The sequence below is a fragment of the Gymnoscopelus microlampas genome (genome assembly GCF_963454915.1).
Source record: "Gymnoscopelus microlampas genome assembly, chromosome: 11".
Taxonomy (NCBI): Eukaryota; Metazoa; Chordata; class Actinopteri; order Myctophiformes; family Myctophidae; genus Gymnoscopelus; species Gymnoscopelus microlampas.
Window position 1 is genome coordinate 46,984,931 of NC_139948.1, and position 25,654 is coordinate 47,010,584.

General features: G+C 39.2%; 1 protein-coding gene and 1 long non-coding RNA gene across 2 annotated transcripts; both read left to right on the forward strand.

Annotated features, from left to right (window-relative positions):
- Positions 1-4,508: 4,508 nt before the first annotated feature.
- Positions 4,509-13,860, forward strand: LOC311054801 (uncharacterized protein; the record flags this gene model as incomplete). The annotated part of the gene is made up of 12 exons (XM_084070804.1): positions 4,509-4,520; positions 7,187-7,237; positions 7,712-7,831; positions 11,831-11,924; positions 12,536-12,648; positions 12,780-12,944; positions 13,029-13,060; positions 13,150-13,247; positions 13,382-13,404; positions 13,491-13,512; positions 13,608-13,635; positions 13,764-13,860. 12 exons carry the CDS (start codon positions 4,509-4,511, stop codon positions 13,858-13,860), a joined length of 855 nt encoding a protein of 284 aa, XP_083926930.1.
- Positions 13,861-17,781: 3,921 nt separating this feature from the next.
- LOC311055471 lies at positions 17,782-19,331 on the forward strand. Its single transcript, XR_014601795.1, has 3 exons — positions 17,782-17,910; positions 18,312-18,502; positions 19,290-19,331. It is a non-coding gene; the product is annotated as an uncharacterized lncRNA (long non-coding RNA).
- The last annotated feature ends 6,323 nt before the right edge of the window (positions 19,332-25,654 follow it).

The window sequence follows — 25,654 nt, forward strand, 5'->3', positions numbered from 1 at the left end:
CCACTTTATTCCACTTCTAGATAAACTTTATTTTGCCGCGCTACTCCTCCCAGAGTTTTTTCCCCCAATTTTGTGCCATATGTCAAAATGACCGGTCTCACCGGGAATCGTGTGCGTGTATTTTGCTAAGAGATTGGTTATATAGTTTAATTGATATTGATTTATTAGTGCATTACATTTCTCCATCCACTTTAATGGAAAAGTGAAAAAACTCAAATTCAAGTATTCTTTTCTCAGAAACCGTAAGGGCTAGAGTTTCAAGACGTGGAGGGGTGGTTTGTGATTTAGTACGAAATTATTATAAAAAGAATTACACCAGTCGGCCTCATGGTGGCGCTATAACAACCCCCTGTACGTTTTGGCCTTTAACTCTTGAACCGTAGGTCGTAGAATAAAAATCATGTTTTCCCTAGATTCCTTGGGTCATGACGCAACTCCCCATATATGCCACGCCCATTTGCGTCAGGATAGATTTTCCGCCATTTTGAATTTTCTTCCAAAAACACTTTTAGCTCCTCCTCCCACATATTGTGTCCAAATCTCACAAAAATACGGTACACATGATCTCTGTACCCATGCGATGCACATCTCCAAGCGGAATTTTGATAGTCCATACCGTTCGTCCGTAATTGGCTTCCAAAGTTAGCAGGAGGGGCCTGTTTGACAAAAAAAATCCTTAAATCACGAACGAAGCGTCCAGTCAATCCCAAATTTGAATCACATGTCAAGGGTGGTTTACTCAACAAATCCCCAAAAGCATTTCCACTTTGATCCATAGGGGGCCCCACAAATGCGCACAATGTAACCGTTTGATGCAAAAACATGATTTTTAGGCACTCCTTTAGACTTTGGAAGTCATTCTTAGCCAATCAGGATGGAATATGAAAAATCTGATATACATGTATCGTTTAATGTCTATAGAGATACTTCGTACCAATTTGCGGGATGTTTGGATCAAATCTGTAGGAGTACTGTCATAAAAATGGATTTGCAAAAAGCGGCCTCCTGGTGGCGCTATAACAGGCCGATGTGAACATTTTCCTAATTCAGGTGCCCAGTTGTCCAGTCTAGATGCCCACATGTCCCAAGTACCCAGTTCCCAGTTGACCAGGTGCCCACGTTTCCCTAGTGCCCACGTGTCCCTAGTGCCAAGATGGTGACAACAACAAAGCATCATGCTAGTAAAGTAAAAAAAACACAAATCCTAATTCAGGTGCACACTCGTCCAGGTGCCCAGTTGTCCAGATGCCCACATGTCCCAAGTGCCCAGTTCCCAGTTGACCAGGTGCCCACATTTCTCTAGTGCCCACGTGTCCCTAATACCCTCATGTCCCTAGTGCCAAGATGGTTTTGGTGCCCAGTTATCCCTAGTCCCTAATGTGACATTCTGCCTAATTACTACTTTTACTTCTGGTACTTTACATTACATTACATTACATTACAGTCATTTAGCAGACGCTTTTATCCAAAGCGACTTACAATAAGTGTATTCAACATAGGTAGGGAACGAAAACTACTAATCACCAGAAGTTTTAAGTACATTTCCTGCAAAAACAAGCAACCAAGAGTATACCTAGCGCTAAGGTAAAAGTGCAATATATCAGCTACCTACTTTCTTAAACAGATGAGACAAAAATGGCAAAATCAAATGAGCACGAGCTAAAACAAATAAGTGAGTCGACTAAACAAGATCCAATAAAACAATACAAAAATAAAACAAGAGTTCGTACAACTAGTTAACAACAAGTAGGCCAGGCAAAGAGGAAGGATAGTGTTTCCTGAAGAGGTGGGTTTTCAGCCTGCGGCGAAAGATGGGCAGTGACTCTGCTGTCCTGACATCAGTGGGAAGTTCATTCCACCACTGTGGGGCCAGAACAGAAAAAAGTCGTGACCGTGTCGATCGACCAGAAGGACCGTTGAGTGGCGAGGGAGTCAGTCGCCCCGAGGTGGCAGACCGGAGTGGTCGGGCAGGGGTGTGGGCATTGACCAAAACCCGGAGGTAAGAAGGAGCTGTTCCTTTCACTGCTCTATAGGCTAGCACCAGGGTTTTAAACTGAATGCGAGCTGCTACGGGGAGCATATTTTGATGCCGATACTTTTGTACTTTTACTCAAGTCAATTTTCATTACCAGACTTGTAACAGAGTGTTTCTACAATTGCAGTATTGGTATCATTGATTAATTGATATTCATTGTTAAATAAATATTACAATGTATGTCTATTATTATTATTATTACTCTCCGCAGGAGAGTTTTGTTTTCACTTTCTAAATATGACACACCGATTGGTCAAGCCTCACGTGACACGTGACAATACGGTGAAATACTGTATAAATACATGGCGTCACTTTGACGGTGGCTTTGCCACCGTCAAAGTGAGGTAAGACAGGAACCATCACGAAATGGCTGCATGGCTGATACATAATTGGCAGATAGGACAGATAGGACACTTATATAGACAGGAGGGATATGACACTTACACAGACGGATAGGACACTTACAGTACACAGACAGGACGGATAGGACACTTATACAGACAGGACGGATAGGACACTTATACAGACAGGACGGATAGAACACTTACACAGACAGGACGGATAGGACACTTACATAGACAGGAGGGATATGACACTTACACAGACAGGACGGATAGGACACTTACAGTATACAGACAGGACGGATAGGACACTTATACAGACAGGAGGGATAGGACACTTACACAGACAGGAGGGATAGGACACTTACATAGACAGGACGGATAGGACACTTATACAGACAAGACGGATAGGACACTTATACAGACGGATATGACACTTACACAGACAGGACGGATAGGACACTTACAGTATACAGACAGGACGGATAGGACACTTATACAGACAGGAGGGATAGGACACTTACACAGACAGGAGGGATAGGACACTTACATAGACAGGACGGATAGGACACTTATACAGACAAGACGGATAGGACACTTATACAGACGGATAGGACACTTATACAGACAGGATGGATAGGACAGTTAGAACATAAGAATTAGAACATTCCCAACATTCCCAACACAAGTCTGGTAAGAGTGAGGTAAGACAGGAACAATCACGAAATGGTTGAGAAATGGCGGATACTGTAACAATTGGATAGGACACTTACACAGACAGGACGGATAGGACACTTACACAGACAGGACGGATAGGACACTTACACAGACAGGACGGATAGGACACTTACATAGACAGGATGGATAGGACACTTACATAGACAGGACGGATAGGACACTTATACAGACAGGAGGGATAGGACACTTATACAGACAGGACGGATAGGACACTTATACAGACAGGACGGATAGGACACTTATACAGATAGAACATTCCCAACATTCCCAACAGCGGAGAGTTGTGCTCCGAGGAGCACTTTTTCTAGTTATTATTATTATTATTATGTAATATTATTATTATTATTATTTAATATTATTATTATTATTATTATTATTGCTGTTATATATTTCGCTAACTTCTTCTCTTTAACTTTTAAATTAGTGAAATGACGTTTGCATTGAAAACAAATGTATCTATTTTTGGTTAATACTTCAATGTCTTTTTGTTTGTTCTATAAACAAATACCGAAATGGTTTACCTGCGTGCGTGTTTGTGTGTGCATGTCATAAAGTTGTTTGGGTGCGTGCGTGTAATAGTGTGTGTGTGTGTGTGTGTGTGTGTGTGTGTGTGTGTGTGTGTGTGTGTGTGTGTGTGTGGGGGGGGGCGGGGCGGGGCTTGTGTCGTGTTTGTGTGTGCACGTCATAGAGTTGTTTGGGTGCGTGCGCATGTGCGTGCGTGTAATAGCGTGTGTGTGTGTGTGTGTGTGTGTGTGTGTGTGTGTGTGTGTGTGTGTGTGTGTGTGCGTGCGTGCGTGCGTGCGTGCGTGCGTGCCTGCCTGCGTGCGTGCGTGTGGGCGGGGGTGGCTGTGCTTGCGTACATGCGAGAGCATATATGTGCGAGAAGGAATTCCCGTCGGGCATGCCCTCTCGCATGTACGCATGTCTGCTTGTCTGACCAATCACAGCCCTTCCGGATTTTGTCCCTCCCCTTAAATTCACCCCTTTTGGCTCGTCTCCTTCAGTTTTGAAGTTGGCGTGTGGATACTAGGTCGCTCCGAACGGCGCCTCCGAACGATGATAGATTACTATTGGAAACTGTTCTACTTGACTTCGCTTCATATTATATCACTGATCTACTTTCATTTCGTCGTCTTTTGTCTGCGGTGAGTAATATTACTTTTATATACCTTTTTCCCGCCTTTTTTGGACCCTACATCTACGTTCAGATTTCAAAGTTTTTACCCCATGGCCACGGATGTTATAATTATGTACGGGCCCTCAGAAGTAGCCGTATCTTCCGTATTGTTCAATAAAAACGCATCTTAATCCGATCGGTGGCCATTTGCTCATAGTTGGGGCACACTATCAGAGTGCAGTACACCTACCAACCGATGGGTAATGCAGTTGAAAGCATGGCGGACATAGTGAGAAAATGGCCACCGATCGGATTAAAATGCTTTTTATTGAACAATACTGAAGATACGGTTACTTTTGAGGGCTCGAACAGAATTTTCACATCCGTGGCCATGAGGTAAGAACTTTATATTTGAAATTTGAACGTTTATGTATATGTACGGGCCTTAAATGAATTAAGTGCAATCGCCAGGTTAGGTTTGTTTCAGGCTACTGTTACGTGTGTGTGTGTGTGTGTGTGTGTGTGTGTGTGTGTGTGTGTGTGTGTGTGTGTGTGTGTGTGTGTGTGTGTGTGTGTGTGTGTGTGTGTTGTGTTTGTGGCTGCTCTCAGCGCAGTCCAGAGTCCTGTGTTGCCAAATCTGTAATTATAAGCGACTTTGGGCTTCCTTTTTTTCTGTAAAGTAGCTTGTAAATATTGGGGGCCATAGCATGAAAATGTTTTAAAATCACTGCTCTCAACATTAGACAATAAAGTTTGACTGACCTGCCCCCTATTTGCTTATTTTGGGCTTCTTTGTATAGACTTGCTGCTTATTTCTTTCGCCAGATCTGGCAACACCGACTTACGCTAATGTTTAGCGGCTAGCTGGCTCCGTCGTGTTGATCATGGTTATAATATATAGTCTGTGATCCATGCCCTGTGGCTGCTAAAAACAGTCCTGGCTGGAACGGTGGATAGATCTGTCTGTTACAGTAAGATCCATCTAAAAATACCACACACTGGCTGTGACCGCAAGTTAGAAACTCACAAAGTGTGTATAAGAGCTGTTTACAATGCGATGCAAATCTGTGCTGTGGTTTACACGCAACACACTCTCGCATCGAAGCAGCATGCATTTGTGTTAAAAATATAGCCACTGCATGATTCTTTTAGATAGGCTCTTATCTAGCCATGGTTCACATGACGTTTCAGGGCTAGCTCTTATCTAAAATCATCTAAGAAAATAGCAGATCCACAAGCTCACAACGCCTCACAATATTTATCTGTGGAACTAGCTGTAGAATACAACTCTCGTAGACGTATTTATGATTCTGACGTTTTCAATCTACGAGAGTTGTAGGGTTCACGCCCCATGGAGACCTGGACTTTCTGCACTATGCCCCTCAGATACTCAAAACGTGTCCAAATTGAAAATTAAGGTGCTTACCCTCAAGCCCCAAATGTTAACTGTCTCTACGGGGTAGTAGTTTAATGTAATAATCCATATATTTCAATAAAGAAGTGCTTTAATGCCGTCTGTGGCCGATTCTGTCGGAAGTTCCCAATGGGCGGTAGTGACGGGTAGTGAGGGGGCGCATCCGTTGAAACCCGGAATTACACTCAATGTAAACGGGAAGTTAACGAGGGTGAAAAAATGGCGTTCCACAGACGGCAATAAAACACTTTTTTTATTGAAAGATATGGATTATTACATTAAACTACTACCCCGTAGAAGTAGTTAACATTTGGGGCTTTGAGGTAAGCACCTTTTATTTTCAATTTGTACACGTTTTGAGTATCTGCAGGGCATGGTGCAAAAAGTCCAGGTCTCCATGGGGCGTGAACCCTACAACTCTCGTAGATTGAAGACGTCAGAATCGTAAATACGTCTACGAGAGTTGTATTCTACAGCTACTGTGGAACCAAGTCAAACTAAACGTAATGCCACAACCCCTGAAGTGCGTGTCGGGGGGGGGGGGGGGGCAGTTCAAATATGATTATTTTGGGGGATCCCCGGTTCAAATATGATTATTTTGGTGGCCCCCCAGTAAAAATATGATTATTTTGGGGGGGTCGCATTCTGAAAAGGTTGAGAACCAGTGTATTAGGATATAATGTACTCACACACACTTTCTTTTACACATAGTTTAAAATTTGCCACATTTTGTTTAATGTTCAGATAATTTGAATGTAGCTATAAGTATAACCCTTGGAGATAAAAGAGAATGAGATAAAAAAAAAAAAACACAACATTTTATTACATTACATTATTACATTGAAAACCTAGCAACATCACTGATAGCATATCTACAAGCTCACTGTGAGTTTAATGTTTGGAAAATAGCAGATCTACAAGCTCACTGTAAACTTGTTGCCTTATTTTAAATAGCCGATCGACAAGCTCACTTGTCAGCTTGTGGATAACTTGTGAGCTTGTAGATCTGCTATTGTCACTATATTTATATAGTGACAAATATATATTTGTGTCTAAAATACAGTATGTTTGCTTGAAATGTTCAGCTGTGGCGTTGCTGTACACTGGACCTGATATCTTGGCCAACACAGCTGTGGATTGAGGGGACCGTCCCAGACTGCACTACTGCAAGGTTTGTTTAACATAACATGACACATGTGCAAATAAAAGCGTTTTAGATCTAACTATCTAATGTTAGCATATGGAAATGTTCTTGGGGTCAGTCCATTGTCCGTTTTTTAAGGAGGCATTGCCAATATATATACACTGTAGCTTAACTCTTTTTTTTAGCGCCGCTAAAAAACATAGGGTGCATTAACCACTTCAGCCCCATTTAAACTTTGGCTATTTGAAAATGGCAGATCTACAAGCACACAATGCAACTAGTGTGAGCTTGTAGGCTTACAAGCTCACTTGTGAGCTTGTAGATCTGCTATTGTCTATTGATATGCATGTACTTTCATAGCTTTGTGTCTAAAATATTGTATTTCTTTTTTTTACAGCTCCTGCTGCGGACCCAGGTGACAGACACACCATCCCAGACCTACTGCAAGGTGTGTAACTATCTAATGTTGGCTTATTGACATTGTCTTGGGGGCAAATACTAGGTTGTGGGGGTCTGTGGTTTAATGCATAGGCTAAAAAATGGAAGCTCTTTGACATTACAATAGTTTGAGAACCACTGGTATTCAGGTGACAAGTATATGTTGCTTACATTTTCTATAGTTGTCAGCTAATAATAATAATAATAATAATAATAATACATTTTATTCATACTTTACATTATTCGCACTTTACATTCTCACGGATCTCAGAGTGCTACAGATTAAAAGCAGAGCATAAAAACAGCATAGGCAACAAAACAATTACAATAGACCCAACCAGGCTAAACTAAAGGGCCAACATTTAGAAATTAAAACTCAATACGAAAAACAAACAAAGTCCATGAAAAATTAGAAAAATGCTTTTTTTAAAAGGTAGGTTTTTAGTCTATTTTTAAAAGCATCAGTGTACTGTGGCGCTCTCAGGTAGTCTGGGAGGGCATTCCACAGACATGGGGCTGTTTGACAGAAGGCCCGGTCACCCATGGTGCGGAGGTTGGTGTCAGGCACAACAAGAAGGTTGGTGTTGTTGGAGCGGAGGCTTCGGTGAGGAGTTCTTTGAGGTGGGGGGGGGGGGGGGGTTGCCGTAAATGCACTGATGGGTGAGAAGGGAAATCTTGTATTCGGTCCTGAAGGAGATGGGGAGCCAGTGAAGTGAGCGAAGGGTGGGTGTGATATGGTCATATTTTCGCCATAGCTCCACCTCTCGCTTAACGCAACAAGTGGACATGGAGTAAATGTACTTTTTAAAGTATATTCACGTGCATATAAATGAGCCATGCGGTCTTATAAGAATGAAAACAAACGCCTTGCTGTTGGCCAGCCATGGATCACATGACGGTCGTCTGTTACGACGGTCATGGATGAACTTCTCCCTGGTGTTTGCACTTTCTCCATTTATAACCCGTACATCTACATAAACGTTCATATTTCTAATATAAATGCTGACCCCATGGCCACAGATGTTGCAATTATGTATGGGTCCGCATAAGTACACCTATCTTCCGTATTGTTCAATAAAAATCATTTTAATCGGATTGGTGGCTATTGTCTTCGAATTTTCTCCATTGGCTTTCATTTACGCGACCCTATCGGTTGGGAGGTGTATTGCACTCTGATACATTATAACTCTATGAGAAAATGGCCGCCGATCGGATTAAAACGCTCTTTATTGAACAATACGGAAGATGCGGGTACTTATACCCACTCGAAGTGAATTGTAACATCCATGACCATGAGTTAAGCACTTTATATTTGAAATCTGAACGTTTATGTAGATTTATGGGTTGTAAATAGAGAAAGTACAAACACCCGGTTGAATTCAGCCAGGACGGTAGTGAGGACGCTCGCAACCTATCTCGACTATAGTTGACCATCAGTGGGTCAAATTAATTTGGGTGGAAGAAGTACTCGGATATTTTACTTAAGTGAAAGTAGCAATACCACAATATAAAAATACTCTGTTACAAGTAAAAGGCCTGTGCTCAAAATGTTACTTGAGTTCAATCAAAGTAAAAGTACAAAAGTATTGGCATCAAAATATACTTAAAGTACTGAAATGTTTGAAAATAGCTGATCTACAAGCTCACAATGTGTAACGATGCCCGTTGTGAGCTTGTAGATCGGCTATTTTCAAATAGACTATGTAAAATAGGGCAAATAATGTATTTTTTATAATGTAATGATTTATATCTGCAAAGTAACTAGTAACTAAAGCGTTCAAATAATTGTAGTGTAGTAAAAGTACAATATTTTCCTCTGAGATGTAGTGGAGTAGAAGTAAAAGTATTGAAAATTGGAAACACCTAAAAAATACCTCAAAATTGTACTTAAGTACAGTACTTGAGTAAATGTACTTAGTTGCTTTCCACCACAGCACCACCCACAGGCCGGACATATATACTACAGTGTTTTCAGTTTGTGGTGTTTTCAGTGGTTTCGCGTGGACACACACATTTCTTGAGACGATTTCGTGTGTACGGTAAACTTTTTGAAAACGACTCTGTGACATTTTTGAAAACGTCTCTGTGTGGATGTGGCTTAAGTGTCTTTGGGTCATTCCAGGGCCAGTGTTAAAGGAGGAGTTCACCCAAAAAATGACTTATTTTTATCAATTGCACATTGCGCATTCCTAAGCCAATAATTTGATTCCGTCTCCTACCAGCTAATGTATCCGGTAGGAGACACAAAGTAGATTATTTGTGTCTCCTACCGGAAATACACACGGTCATCAAATTATTGTCTTGAATTTTATTCAAACAGCCAATATACACTTATTAAAATAGGACTTAATTTCTTAATTAAACTAATAAATGTAATCCCAAAATAATTATGGAAAATGTTACACATTGATTCATTGATAAATACAAAATTATATATCTACTAAATACACTTTGAGATAATTAACTTAATCAATATAGTTGCAGCCCTACAATTTTTACCTATTTTTCAGAATGTTACATGTTGTTTAATAATATATTAATATATTTACCAGTAGCTTGCTTGATCCCCTTTTTTAACAAAGGGGTCGGTGCAAGATTTTTTTCCCCGTGCACTCCTAAATTGGCTGAAATAGGAGGCGTTTTTTTTGCTTCACCCTGGAAAATATTGAATTTACTTAAAAGTTAGAATATAATTTTGGATAATAACAGTAATAGTAGTAATAATAATCATTATAGCATCAACTATATATCTGTCAATAATAAACTGTTTACAGGCATTGTAATACATTACATTACATTACATTACAGTCATTTAGCAGACGCTTTTATCCAAAGCGACTTACAATAAGTGCAATCAACAAAGGTAGGGAACGAAAGCTACTAATCACCAGAGGTTATAAGTGCATTTTCTGCAATAACAAGCAACCAAGAGCATACCTTGTATAATTATCACTAAAAACTATAATTAACCTATATATAGAAAATATAACCATACTATTATTACATATATAATCATAATAACAACAACTATAATAACAATAATTGATAGGACAAATATATTGATGGTGTTGCTTACAGTAAAGGTACCAATAATACAATTGTGTTAATAAATACTTTAAACTATATCTGCTCTGCTTTGTCTCTACTTATTATTCTTTTTACCATGTGTTTGAAAAGTGAATCTATATGTTTGGTAATGTATTTAGTCACATGTATTTAACATTTACAATGAATACAGATGTGTGTGTGTTTTTTGTTTTTTTTGGAATTACTATTCACAATCAGAAGGGTTCTTCACTACTAAAGCTGAACAAAAAGTGAAACTGAAATGTAACATCTCATTAATACCTAAGCCCATACACATATGAACATAATACACAAAAGTTGTTTGTTTAACTGACAATAACTTTTGCCTTCTACAATCTGGTGTTTTAATTTATTTGACCAACTTATCCACTTAACGGTTTGATCCATGCAAGAGTCAAAGCTTGTAATTGAAAGTGTTGTCAGACTATCTCTGCCTGCTGGACAAAATGGACTTCAATCCCTCTACTGTGTGTAAAATTGTGAAGCAATCTACATGGACATTAGAGCTTATCCAAAACTCCTGCCTGGTGATGACAAGTCTGTCACAATGTAGGCTAAACAATAGTTTTTCATTGTGGTATTGACACCATTCAGTAACATTGATGTGCCTGATATGCTGGGGAGTATCTATTTTACAATATACAAAATGGTATGGCTTCAACCCAGCTACTAGCCAGGTCGACAAGTATCGTAATGGTTCCACATGTATTATATGGTGAGACGTTCCCAAGTACATTACAAGGTATTTAATATCTATTATCATACTGGGGAAAAATAGGTGCTGAATCTTATACTCACAAAACATGACATCATAATATAAGTGTGGGGAAAACGTGAAATGTCTTCTGAGTATTTACAACCTGTTTGCAAATAGCAGATATGCCATTTACTCTATATACACAGGGTATTGTCTCCTCACAATATCTCAGATCACAACAATAAGGTAAAAAAAAAAGGCAAGTTTGCTTTAACAATAATTTATTTTGAGATCTACAACACCATATGTTCCACTGGGGACTGGACTGTGAACTACTATGTGACGATGGATTCCTTGGACCCCCATGGCCGCAACCCAGAACTCTGCGTCGGCGCAACCACACTTTGCAATTGCCCTGAATTGTGAAAATTCTAGTTCAGTCTTATGCTAGATGGGCTCCTGTTTCTGCTCAACATTGTATCCGTTGCTGGGATAGAGATTTGTGGAATAAGGTTTGTGGATAGACATGTTTCAAAGTGCATCAAACGGTGCAACATGTAAACTTGTCAAACGGTGCAACACTTTTTTCAGTTGAAAATCCTCATCATCTTTTCAAGTTCCAAGTCTCATGTTTTTATGTGGTGAATGTGGATAGAAACAACTCAAATGATCAATTAATGAATAATAGCCTTTTGGACAGAGCCTGTCGTGTCCCTGAGTGGCCACCAGAGGATGAACTTTGTTATCTCCATCAGTTTTAGAGAGAAATGTTAAGAATAACTCTCAATAATCAGCTATTCAATTGCATCTTTCTCTTAGTCCCTGACCTTTACTGGTCCATCAGCCTCTGTGGTTCTGGATGTGATTGGAGAGATGAGAGTGTCGATACTGACTGATGAACAGTTGAGGGACAGTGATGTCATCGTGGTTCTCTGGACATTTGAGAGGGTTCCTGTCATCTGCATCAGGAATGTTTCTATACTGCCTCAGCAACAGGAACCTCAGCTGTCACACATACCAGCAAATGTAAGCACAGAGCTGGAGCTTTTAACATTATATTACCCTGTCACAAATGCGTCACATCTGCTGTAACTCTATCACATCTATATATTTTGTGTCTGTATTTTGGTCACTGTAACATAAAGTTACTCTCACAATCTTTATATTAAACATTTGTTTCTCTAGTCTAGACTGATACATCATCCATTGTGAAGTTGAATATAAAGCAATTATTTCTCATTCTGTGTGCTGTTGTTTGACCCATAGATTGCTGGAGTTTTGACAACATGACCTCACAGCAGCAGCATTTGGTCCTGAAGGAACTAATCCTCCCTTTCCTGTCCAAGCCACAGTCAGGTACTGACTAACTACACTATCTCAATAACAGTAACAGTTTGGTTCTCATTTCCAAATCTATTTTACATTCAATTAGAATGGAATCCTTTTTATTAGAACATCTATTGACTTTCCAAACATCTTTCTTTTTGAAAGCCTTAATGTTTCATTCTAATCTGTCCCCTCCAGACCAAGGCTGCGTGTCCAACAGCAGTGTTTACTGGTTGCAGAACAACTTTGGGCCATTCTCAGTCCTTGTGTCTGTCAAAGAGATCCTGAATCACAACCCGAGCTTCTCCCCTGTAAGACTTTAGAGCTGCTACTTTACAAAACATTGATTAATTATTAGAGCTATAAGAGATAATTACCTTGTTACTATCAAATAAAATCCAGTTGTGGTGATAATGCTTTCCTTTGTGTTATTTCTGTCCAGCTGGAGGCTGTAAAGCTCCTGTCTCCAAAGCAGAGTGCAGAACTTGTGGTGTTGCCTCTTCTAGCTGAGAAAGACGTTGTCATCAACACAGTGTTTGACTCCCTGACTGCATCTCCAACTGAGTTGGCTGAGTTTGTGTCCCACCTTGTTATGTTCTCTGTAAAGGTAAACACTATAAAGTAATAATAATAGAAACAGTAACTATGCACATTTGGTTTAAAATGACAACATCTTTTTGTCATTTCTCAGGGAAACATTTCCTGCTCGTCATTCCAAATAATGTGAGTTCATATTTATCTATGTCCTGGATTTTGAAGACGTGGTTAATATTTCATTAAAGTGATATTAACTTCAACTTGTTGGGTTTCAGTTTCACCAGACTGGACCAGGCCATGCCTACTGTTCCTTCAGGTGTAGCATCATTGATCTCATACAACAAGCTGGCTTTACTTCAGCAAGTTCCACCAGGTGAGATTTTCTATCTACATAACTTAAAGTGATGTTTCACTTTGCTGTTGTTCATATTTATATGTAATTAGCAGTGGATGTTTTCTAATCGTGTTTGTTATTAACAAAAACTATGTGCACTTGTATTCTCCTAGGCTGCATCACATACAGTGGAGCCGTAAGTACCTGGAATTGTATTCAGAGATTAAAGTCTAACCAGAATAATGCAAATTCACAACCATTTCACTCTTTTTCTTTCCCAAGTGCAACATTACTCAAGCAAATGGTAAGTGTATTGTGTTCTTCATTTTTTTTCTCAATCATCTTTTTTTTTTTTTTTTATAAATTATCATTATTTCATTTTCTCTCATGTTTTCACAGAAACCGACATTTGTGTTGGAGTTAACAGGTGAGTTTCCTGAATCAAAGAAACCATTATCATAATCTCACCTTTCCTTTTTTCCCTTTTCTTTATAAAGTATTATTTTGTTGCAATGTCAGAAATGTTTGATCTTCTTTTCCATTCCTCTACCCTAGCACTGCACTGCAGCTCCTCCTCAACAGTGGTCAAATGAATGGACGTTTTTGCGACTATGGCATTGAAGAATACGCTTGTGCTTCAGCAAGCCACTAAAGTCTCTCAGATTTAACTCAACAGCACCTTTTCTAATCTTGACTTCTTTAAACGTTTCCTGAATTTTGTCCTGTTCTGCTCTGTCCATTATCTCCACCCAGGTGTCCATGTTGACAGCACAGGATCTGGCATCAGTGATGAAGTGTAACCAGTCCCCCAGCTCCACTAGTTCCAGACCAGTCTGGAAGCTGTTCCTCTCTAAGACCTCTGGGGTGTTGGATGCAGCTCTGGATCTTCTTACCAACACGGTACAAAAAGTAGCTCTAACCAGACACTGAAAACAACTTTTATGGTGAAGACAGAATGAACAATCTCTAAAACGAATTAAAAGTAACACATCTGAATTCTGAAATGATTTAAATTTAAAGCTCATGTTTTCAATAGAGTTAAAAAATAGAGTTAAAAAATAAGGGACAGCGCCCTCTATGTCTCGTCCGTCAGACTGCAGATGGACCCTTCAGATATCTTCCCAAATCTCGCGAGAGTGTGTTGCTGGGATAGAGATTTGTGGAATAAGGTTTGTGGATAGACATGTTTCAAAGTGCATCAACCGGTGCAACATGTAAACTTGTCAAACGGTGCAACACTTTTTTCAGTTGAAAATCCTCATCATCTTTTCAAGTTCCAAGTCTCATATTTTTATGTGGTGAATGTGGATAGAAACAACTCAAATGATGGGTTTCAGTTTCCCATCTCACCAGACTGGACCAGGCCATGCCTACTGTTCCTTCAGGTGTAGCATCATTGATCTCATACAACAAGCTGGCTTTACTTCAGCAAGTTCCACCAGGTGAGATTTTCTATCTACATAACTTAAAGTGATGTTTCACTTTGCTGTTGTTCATATTTATATGTAATTAGCAGTGGATGTTTTCTAATCGTGTTTGTTATTAACAAAAACTATGTGCACTTGTATTCTCCTAGGCTGCATCACATACAGTGGAGCCGTAAGTACCTTGAATTGTATTCAGAGATTAAAGTCTAACCAGAATAATGCAAATTCACAACCATTTCACTCTTTTTCTTTCCCAAGTGCAACATTACTCAAGCAAATGGTAAGTGTATTGTGTTCTTCATTTTTTTTCTCAATCATCTTTTTTTTTTTTTTTTATAAATTATCATTATTTCATTTTCTCTCATGTTTTCACAGAAACCGACATTTGTGTTGGAGTTAACAGGTGAGTTTCCTGAATCAAAGAAACCATTATCATAATCTCACCTTTCCTTTTTTCCCTTTTCTTTATAAAGTATTATTTTGTTGCAATGTCAGAAATGTTTGATCTTCTTTTCCATTCCTCTACCCTAGCACTGCACTGCAGCTCCTCCTCAACAGTGGTCAAATGAATGGACGTTTTTGCGACTATGGCATTGAAGAATACGCTTGTGCTTCAGCAAGCCACTAAAGTCTCTCAGATTTAACTCAACAGCACCTTTTCTAATCTTGACTTCTTTAAACGTTTCCTGAATTTTGTCCTGTTCTGCTCTGTCCATTATCTCCACCCAGGTGTCCATGTTGACAGCACAGGATCTGGCATCAGTGATGAAGTGTAACCAGTCACCCAGCTCCACTAGTTCCAGACCAGTCTGGAAGCTGTTCCTCTCTAAGACCTCTGGGGTGTTGGATGCAGCTCTGGATCTTCTTACCAACACGGTACAAAAAGTAGCTCTAACCAGACACTGAAAACAACTTTTATGGTGAAGACAGAATGAACAATCTCTAAAACAAATTAAAAGTAACACATCTGAATTATGAAATTATTTAAATTTAAAGCTCATGTTTTTAATAATCTTAAAAAGATTTGCTAATGAAAAAAAATGCTAATAAAAACATTCACTGTCAGGCAAACAGTCTATCAAGATTTGAAAGAATATCTCTATTATAGAGCCATAATCTTTATCTACTATTCCATACACTAAATATCCTCAAGTAATATTAATACAAATTTAATCATATTAAATATTGACCCATGTAATCCTTCCCCTAGTCCATGACCATGACTGGTCCATCAGCATCTGTGGTTCTGGATGTGATTGGAGAGATGAGAGTGGCAATTCTGACTGATAAACAGTTGAGGGACAGTGATGTCATCAGGACGTGGTTCTCTGGACGTTTGAGAGGGTTCCTGTCATCTGCATGGTTTCTACGCTGCCTTAGCAGCAGGAATCTCAGCTGTAACTCATACCAGCAAGTGTAAGTATTGACCTGCATGTATTTTAGCCCCACTAGCAGCAGGGCTCTAAGGATGGCTACTGTATGTTGGTTGTTTGGTCTATACCTCCATCTGTCACTTTGGTCCCAAAGAAGATGTCTTGAAAACTAGTGGCTGGATTTCCATAGACTTTTCTGTGCACCTTCATTCTTCCTGGGGGATGATTTTGATTTTGATGACTCCGTTGCCTTTTCTCTAGCTTCACCAATAAGCTAAGAAATAAGTATTTCTCATTCTGTGTTTGATTCACCAGTTTGAAGGAGTTTAGCCATCAGTTTGACAACATGACCTCACAGCAGCAGCATTTGGGCCTGAAGGAACTAATCCTCCCTTTCCTCTCCCGACCACAGCCAGGTACTGACTAACTGCAATATCTCAATAACAGTTTGACTCTCATTTTCAAATGTATTTGCTAAATAAATATATTCCCATTCTATTCTCAATTAGAATGGGATATCTTCACTGGAAAATGTTTTGACTGGTATTTGCAGACATTTTTCTGTTTGAATGCCTTAATACTTTGTTCTGATCTGTCCCCTCCAGACCGAGGCTGTGTGTCCAACAGCAGTGCTTACTGGCTGCAGAACAACTTTAGGCCATTCTCAGCCCTTGTGTCTGTCAGAGAATTCCTGAATCTCAACCCAAGCTTCTCCCCTGTAAGACTTCATCGCTGCCACATAAAAAAAACAACTCTAAAGAATGATTAGACCAAATAGTTACCTTATTATTATCAAATAAAATCCAGTGGTGGTGATAATCTTTTCTTGACTGTCTTTCTGTCCAGCTGGAGGCTGTAAGGCTCCTGTCTCCAAAGCAGAGTGCAGAACTTGTGGTGTTGCCTCTTCCTGCTGAGAAAGACGTTGTCATCAACGCAGTGTTTGACTCCCTGACTGCATTTCCAACTGGATTGGCTGAGTTTGTGTCCCACCTTGTTATGTTCTCTGGAACGGTAAAAACATAAAGTAAAGATAATAGAAAATGTAACCATGCAAATTAAGGTTTGAAATGACAACATATTTTTGCCAGTAAAGTAAAAGTATAGACAATTGGAAATACTCCAGTAAAGTAAAAGTACCTTCTAATTGTACTTAAGTACAGTACTTTAGTAAATGTACTTAGTTACTTTACACCACTGGATATTTCATACCAGTGTATTGAAGGATATTTCTTTCTCTTCCACAGGGAAGTCATGTGGCTCTGCTGGGGAAATCTCCAACGGTCAGTTTGTGTAGACCGGATCAAAGTTTGGAGACTCTGCTACAGGTGTCTGTGATGAAGGGTAAGAACATTATAAATATATATAATAAGAACTAGGGCTGGGACTCGATTAAAAACATTTATCAAATTAATTAGAGGCTTTGTAATGAATTCATCACAATTAATCACATTTTAATCACATATCAATATTTTACTTGAGAACAGGGAAAGGCAATTTTTTCATACGTCTTTTAAGTACATGTAAAAAACATAAAAGGCTTAAAAATACTAAAAAGAAGGAAAAACGTTGCGACGCTGAGGAGGAATAGCCAAAGTATAAAAGGTCATAATTATTGTGATGCTATATTAACACATTTTGCTGGGGACCCCCTGGAACCCCCTCAAGTACCCCTGGGGGTCCCCGGACCCCACTTTGAGAACCAACGGCTTATGGGCTGTGATGGGATTGGTTCAATTTAGTTTTCGTGATATTTAATTGCAATGATGGTTATTTTACTCTCTGGTGCCACCGGCGAACTGCAGAGCCTATTTCCAAGAGCTGGCTGATGCAGATTTCTCCGTCTTTTCCAGTGCTCTCAGCTACAAACGTACTGCTCTGTTAAAAAATGCCAGGACTTGCCTGGTGAGTTGAGAGTAACCAGTAACCACCGGACCCACACAAATTAAACTATTACTGATAATGACAGTCAAATCCACTGACATTGGGTCTCAGGGAGAACATTGTACAGATGATCTTCAAACCTTCACATTATAACTAACATATAACAGTTATACAGGACAATATAGATAGCTTACAATCCAATTTCAATGCTGTGATATTAATAGTTCTGATGCCATTATTTTCATGAATGAACCGAAACCTTTAACCACTTCATTGACCAGAGTCCCCCAGGGGTCTATATTAGGCCGCCTATTTTTTTCCCTGTACACAAAATCGATCTATGAGCTTGTAGATCTGCTATTTTCACAGATTTCATGTGCTTAAGTTTATTAGTATTTTTTCCCCCTTTTTTTCTGTCTTAGGGTATAACAACCACAACCTTGACAGAGGATAACATATCAGTTTTGGGTAACATGTGCTGTAAGATTGGTGCGGCTTATATTACGAATTCTCACTCATCCATCCTGGAGAAACTAAAGAACTGCCCAAATATCAACACAAATCGAGCGGCTGCCATGGAAACCCTCCTGTTGTCAGGGACAACGACATACAGGTAAGCACAGTTCAGTTATTAGCAGTGGTGGAAAAATTATTCAAACGTTTTACTTACAATAAGTAAAAGTATCAATACAGCAATGTAGAAACACTCTGTTACAAGTAAAAGTCCGGTAATCATAATTGACTGGAGTAAAAGTACAAAAGTATTGGCATCAAAATATACTTAAAGTACCAAAAGTAGTTCAAGTTTATGCAGAATGTTTTTCAAGTCTATAAAATGCATAAAAATCTTTTGAAAATAGCAGATCTACAAGCTCACAATGCGTTGCATCGCGACACATTGTGAACTTGTTGATCAGCTATTTTCAAATAGGCGAAATGTATATAGGGCTGAAGTGGTTTTGTAATAATAATCAAAATCTATAAAGTAACTAGTGACTAAAGTTTTCAAATAATAATAATGATTTATTATTTATATTTGCCTCTGAGATGTAGTGGAGTAGAAGTAAAAGTACTGAAAATTGGAAATACTCCAGTAAAGTAAAAAATACCTCAGAATTGTACTTATTTACAGTACTTGAGTACATGCACTTAGTTAATTTACACCACTGATAATAAAATGCCCAAAATAGGGTCACCAGTCTGCCTGTGGGATTTAAAAATATTTAATAAGTGAAAAGTATCAACAAGGGCATACGACAAACAACTACATGAGATCCAATGGACAACAGGTTATTTTCCCCATTTGCTGAAAAGTAACCTCCGACAATTTGAACGTTGATGATGTTTTTTGTTTTTCAATGACAACTGAAATACCGTATTAAATGTTTTTGTGCACCCAGAGATCCTGCAACATGGAATAGAGACACTTTGAACAACCTGGGTATTCTGCCACTGCCACCTTCTACGATAAGTTTGATAAAGTGAGTAATAGATTGCCTTGGCTCTGTTAAAGGGATAGTTCACCCGAAAAAAATACTTTGTTTCTATCGATTAGTCACCCCATGGAGACTTGAATTCATAGATGTTTTGTTTTGTTTTTGTCGCATTCCTAAGCCAATAATTTGATGACCAGCGGTTCCGGTAGGAGACACAAAGGAGACTCTTTGTGTCTCCTACCGGAACCGCTGCCGGTCATCAAATGCCACTCCTATGAATTCAAGTCTCCATGGGGTGACTAATCGATAGGAAAAAAATGTCATTTTGGGGGTGAACTATCCCTTTAACATCATTTCCATTTTTCTGTTGCTTCGTGCATTTGGTCATGTCTGTCTGTTTGTCCATCACTTTTATTGAGATTGGCGTTTTCATTTTGCCCGAGCAGAAAACTTTGCGACAGTTCCTGAAGGCATTCCTTAAAGTCCTTAGGCGGGATGGAGTGAAGAGGTGGAAGAAGAGGAGAATGAAGAAAGCCATCAGGCATTCCATTAGGAACAGCAGGACAAAACGATCCACCAGTAAGTCTCAGCTCCTATTTCTGCCTGCTGTCATCTCTCAGTGGAGTCAGTGGTTCCCAAACGTTTTGGCTCGAGACCAAAAAGATAAATGTCATGTCTCCCTGGGAACATAGCTTATTTACAAACGCACAACGTTGTGCACTTGTAGATGTAGATACGCTATGTTCACTACTTCTTAAAAGTATTATACATTTATGGAATTTCTTAGATTGTTTTCTTTTATTTATGAAATTCCTTTGAAAGATGTTAGATTTTTCTTTTAATGTATGATTTTTCTTTCTTTTCACAATCTTTTGAAATATATATTTTTTTATTCATGTAGGAAATTAAAAATATATATATTTACTCGCGCCCCATGAAAATGCGTCCGCTCCTGACCCACTGTTGGGGAAACCCTTAGGGCGTTTCCGTGGGGTCCCTGGTCCCTGGACCCCACTTTTGTAAAAGAATTTCAAGAAACGTTAAATAGCAAAAATAGCAGATCTGCAAGGTCACACGACCTGTATGAGCTTTCGTAATTTTCTTTTTGTATAAAACCACGTATCCCATTAAACGCAGGAACGTGTCTGTGTAACCACTTAAACCATTCTTTTATACTTTGGATATTCAAAAATAGCAGATATACAAGCTATGAGCTATTTTTGAAAAATCGTGAACATTTTAGCAAATCTTTGAATATACATATTTTTAAAGCATATTTTTTTTACTCAAATCTTTGCATCTGGGGTCCCTGGAACGAAACATTTTCAGATGGGGGTCGGCAGCCAAATACATATAATTTTGGGGGTCCTTGACATGAAAAGGTTTGAGAACCACTGACATAGTAACATACGTTTTTCAGAAAACTGTTAGGATTTAGAAGACGATTTGTAGAATCGGAACCTCAGGCCTTAATGGGTTAAGCCAATTGCCTTGGGCAGGTGGTTAACAACACCCACAATGTGTGTAACAAGCTGTCCTTCCCTGCCTCTTCTGCTCTGTCACAGCGACTGAATGCACGTCGGTGGGACAAATCACACAGGTGACGATCGGCGACGAGACCTTCCCCTTCGACTACGACGACGAGACACAGTTCAACTCTTGCCTCAGCACGACGACTGTGAAACACAACCTGGCCGCCATCTTGGACAAAGTGGACCAAGAGGAGTACGCCAGCATTGTTCTCACCAAGCTGCAAGAGGTGGGTCACTGAATATGAAGCAACATCCCCCCAAATGGACCAGTAAAGGTCCATGTTTTAGATTGTCTGAGTTCAATTAACCACTTTCAACCTGGCGTGCCTATTTTGGGAATGTCATTACAGGCGAAACTTAAAGGTAGGGTAAGTGATTTACTTTTGTTAAAATAAGTGTGAAATAGCTCTATATTCTGATAGTAATCATTGCTATAGAGTGTTTGTTCAGTAAAATGAGTCTCTACAGTATGTCTCTCCAGCTCTTTATTAAACAGAAAATGCATTTTCAGTACTCTCTCCTGATTGGCTTAAATGTTGTCACCTACCTGAAAATTCACATAATTCTGTTTACTAAAGAGCTGGAGAGACCCCTGTGACCGAACAAACGCTCTGTAGCAATTATTACTATCAGAATATAGTACTTTAACGTTTTAACAAAAAAAAAACATCACTTACCCTACCTTTAAAGATCTGCTAGATATTTTTGAAAATAGCACTAGCATATAAAACAAAATATATAATAAGGCTTAAGTGGTCAACAATTGGTATGTTCTTGTGCGCCTGGCTTATTTCATCCAATTAAATGATAACTTCATGAAGACATTTGGAAAGTCTGTTTCCAATGTATTTTGCATTGTATTCTTGCATGTGAGGCTGTTGTCCTTTTACCCTAATTTTTTATATTGTCTGACCACATTACCACCAAGATAAAAGTCTTGTAAATGTATTGCATGAATGAACAGGTATCGCAAATAAAGTGATTCCAGTTGCATTTCTGATCTGGTGTCCCGTCTAATATGTCTCTATCCACAACGTCAGGTCTATGTCAGTGAGTCGTTCATTCCAGACGAGAAAGTCCAGGAGCTGGGGCCTGCGTCACGCAATGGCACTACTGATGACATCAGCATGTGGAACATCACACAGATTGACACACTGTGTTCTTTAATGGACTCTTCAGATGGGGAGTGGGATTCAGCTCTGGTAAGTATACAAATGATCTTTCATTGATTGATGGTGTTATTGACAAAAATACATGGGGGCGGCAGTGGCTCAGGAGGTAGAGCGTCTGTCTGTCTGTCTGTTTGTCTGTCTGGCTGGCTGGCTGGCTGGCTGGCAGGCAGTGTAATCAGTTTAAAAGTGAGAAAACATAATGCATTGTGATTATATTTACACATTTTTGCATGTGTGTTCGTAAATGTGTGCAGCGCAGTGGTGGAAAAAGTACTCAAATTCTTTACTTAAGTAAAAGTAACAGTACTGCAATATAAAAATACTCTGTTACAAGTAAAAGTCCAGAATTAAAAATGTACTTGAGTAAAAGTACAAAAGTATTGGCATCAAAATGTACTTAAAGAACCAAAAGTAAAAGTACAAAATATTTGAAAATAGCAGATCTACAAGCTCACAACGCGTCGCATCGCGAAGTTCATGTGTAAAGAGTTTTGTGCAAAGTACTCAAAAATCCCAGGAGGAGATAGATTTTAACTATTGCAGTTTTATGAAAATTATTCATCTGCCCCTAACACATACATGCAGACTCACAGAACTGTACTTAAGTACAATTTTGAGGTATGTTGGGGCCAACAAGGCCGTGGCCCGGTCTGTAAACCCTGCTTGCCCCTGTGTAGGGGCAAGATCCGCCAGGGGAAAAAAACAAAAAATCAACATAACAACATTATCAGCCCCTCACCCTATTCTGTTGTAGCCAACCACAGCAAGTCGCCTTTGTTTTCAAAGGAGGCTCATTTGCAATCGGGGAATAGAGGGTATGCGCATGCTTAAAGTGAATGGCACATGGAGTGGCAAAGCGAGTGGCAAAGCAACATGCAAAGTGAGTTTAACATTGTTTAATGTTGTTTAATGCAATCAGATATGACTTTTCTGTTTGGATGCATGGGCTGTCAAGGCCAGAAAGTATTTTTTTGACACTCAGTAGGCATTCCTGCATAACTTCCGGGTTTGATAAAACCTGTGATCAGTGTTGCCATGTCTGCTTATTATAAGTGACTTTGGGCTTGTTTGTTTGCAAAGTGGCTTATAAATAGTGGTGGCTGTCGTTTTCTGGGCTTGTTTCTAAACTGTAGTTGCTTATTTGGGCTTCCTTTCTAAATTTTATTTAAACCAGTGGTTCTCAAACATTTTCATATCAAAGACCCCCAAATTAATATTAATATGTATTTGACCACGGGCCCCCATCTGATAGCAGTATTTGATATCCCTTTGAGATTTATTTTAAAATGGCAGACTTTTTTTAATGTATAACTTGTCACTTTAGAATTAAAACAATGAGCAGATAGTCTGTCTACAGACTTAACACTATATTGTAAATAAGTCAAGAAGCAAGTCAAGACGCTGGTATGGAACTCCTGGTTTACTAGGATGGGGTTCAATTCCCTGCGGTGTCTGCTGATTGCAGGTTGCTGTAGTCTGTTACGTTCCTTATGAAACTACTGTATCAAACTGCCATAACAAACTACCGTATCAAATTACCATCAGGTACTACCAGGAACGGCGTACCTGACGTTCCTGGAACTACCAGTTCCAGGAATTAGTCATGTCCAGAGTTTCGGTAGTGACCCAATGGTGAAAAAATAAATTTGAATGTTAGGGACCAAAAAAAGCGTCACTACAAAGTACTACCAATCAACTCTAAATTGCCTGAAACGTACTCCTAACAGGTTTTCGGGGGGACGATTTTGGCCTCCACACTTAGTGATTTTTTCGGATTTAACTTTCTTTTCGGTAGTGACCAACTTTCGTTTCGGTAGTGACCCAATGGTGAAAAAATAAATGTACTAAGTCCAGAGCTCGATGAATGTTAGGGACCAAAAAAAGTGTCAGTACAAAGTACTACCGAAACGTTTCAGGCAATTTAAAGTTGATTGGTAGTGACTTTTTTTTTGGTCCCTAACATTCATCGAGCTCTGGACTTAGTAATTTTTTTTCCGTTTCGGTAGTGACACAATGGTGTCACTACCGAAACGAAAAAAAAACTTGTTCCCCCAAAAACCTGTTAGGAGTACGTTTCAGGCAATTTAAAGTTGATTGGTAGTGACTTTTTTTTTGGTCCCTAACATTCATCGAGCTCTGGACTTAGTAATTTTTTTTCCGTTTCGGTAGTGACACTACCGAAACGAAAAAAAAAATGTTCCCCCAAAAACCTGTTAGGAGTACGTTTCAGGCAATTTAAAGTTGATTGGTAGTGACTTTTTTTTTGGTCCCTAACATTCATCGAGCTCTGGACTTAGTAATTTTCTTTCCGTTTCGGTAGTGACACAATGGTGTCACTACCGAAACGGAAAAAAAATTGTTCCCCCAGAAACCTGTTAGGAGTACGTTTCAGGCAATTTAAAGTTGATTGGTAGTGACTTTTTTTTTGGTCCCTAACATTCATCGAGCTCTGGACTTAGTAATTTTTTTTCCGTTTCGGTAGTGACACTACCGAAACGAAAAAAAAAATGTTCCCCCAAAAACCTGTTAGGAGTACGTTTCAGGCAATTTAAAGATGATTGGTAGTGACTTTTTTTTTGGTCCCTAACATTCATCGAGCTCTGGACTTAGTAATTTTTTTTCCGTTTCGGTAGTGACACAATGGTGTCACTACCGAAACGGAAAAAAAATTGTTCCCCCAGAAACCTGTTAGGAGTACGTTTCAGGCAATTTAAAGTTGATTGGTAGTGACTTTTTTTTTGGTCCCTAACATTCATCGAGCTCTGGACTTAGTAATTTTTTTTCCGTTTCGGTAGTGACACTACCGAAACGAAAAAAAAAATGTTCCCCCAAAAACCTGTTAGGAGTACGTTTCAGGCAATTTAAAGTTGATTGGTAGTGACTTTTTTTTTGGTCCCTAACATTCATCGAGCTCTGGACTTAGTAATTTTTTTTCCGTTTCGGTAGTGACACAATGGTGTCACTACCGAAACGGAAAAAAAATTGTTCCCCCAGAAACCTGTTAGGAGTACGTTTCAGGCAATTTAAAGTTGATTGGTAGTGACTTTTTTTTTGGTCCCTAACATTCATCGAGCTCTGGACTTAGTAATTTTTTTTCCGTTTCGGTAGTGACACTACCGAAACGAAAAAAAAAATGTTCCCCCAAAAACCTGTTAGGAGTACGTTTCAGGCAATTTAAAGTTGATTGGTAGTGACTTTTTTTTTGGTCCCTAACATTCATCGAGCTCTGGACTTAGTCATTTTTTTCCCGTTTCGGTAGTGACACTACCGAAACGAAAAAAAAAATGTTCCCCCAAAAACCTGTTAGGAGTACGTTTCAGGCAATTTAAAGTTGATTGGTAGTGACTTTTTTTTTGGTCCCTAACATTCATCGAGCTCTGGACTTAGTAATTTTGTTTCCGTTTCGGTAGTGACACTACCGAAACGAAAAAAAAAATGTTACCCCAAAAACCTGTTAGGAGTACGTTTCAGGCAATTTAAAGTTGATTGGTAGTGACTTTTTTTTTGGTCCCTAACATTCATCGAGCTCTGGACTTAGTCATTTTTTTTCCGTTTCGGTAGTGACACAATGGTGTCACTACCGAAACGAAAAAAAAAATGTTCCCCCAAAAACCTGTTAGGAGTA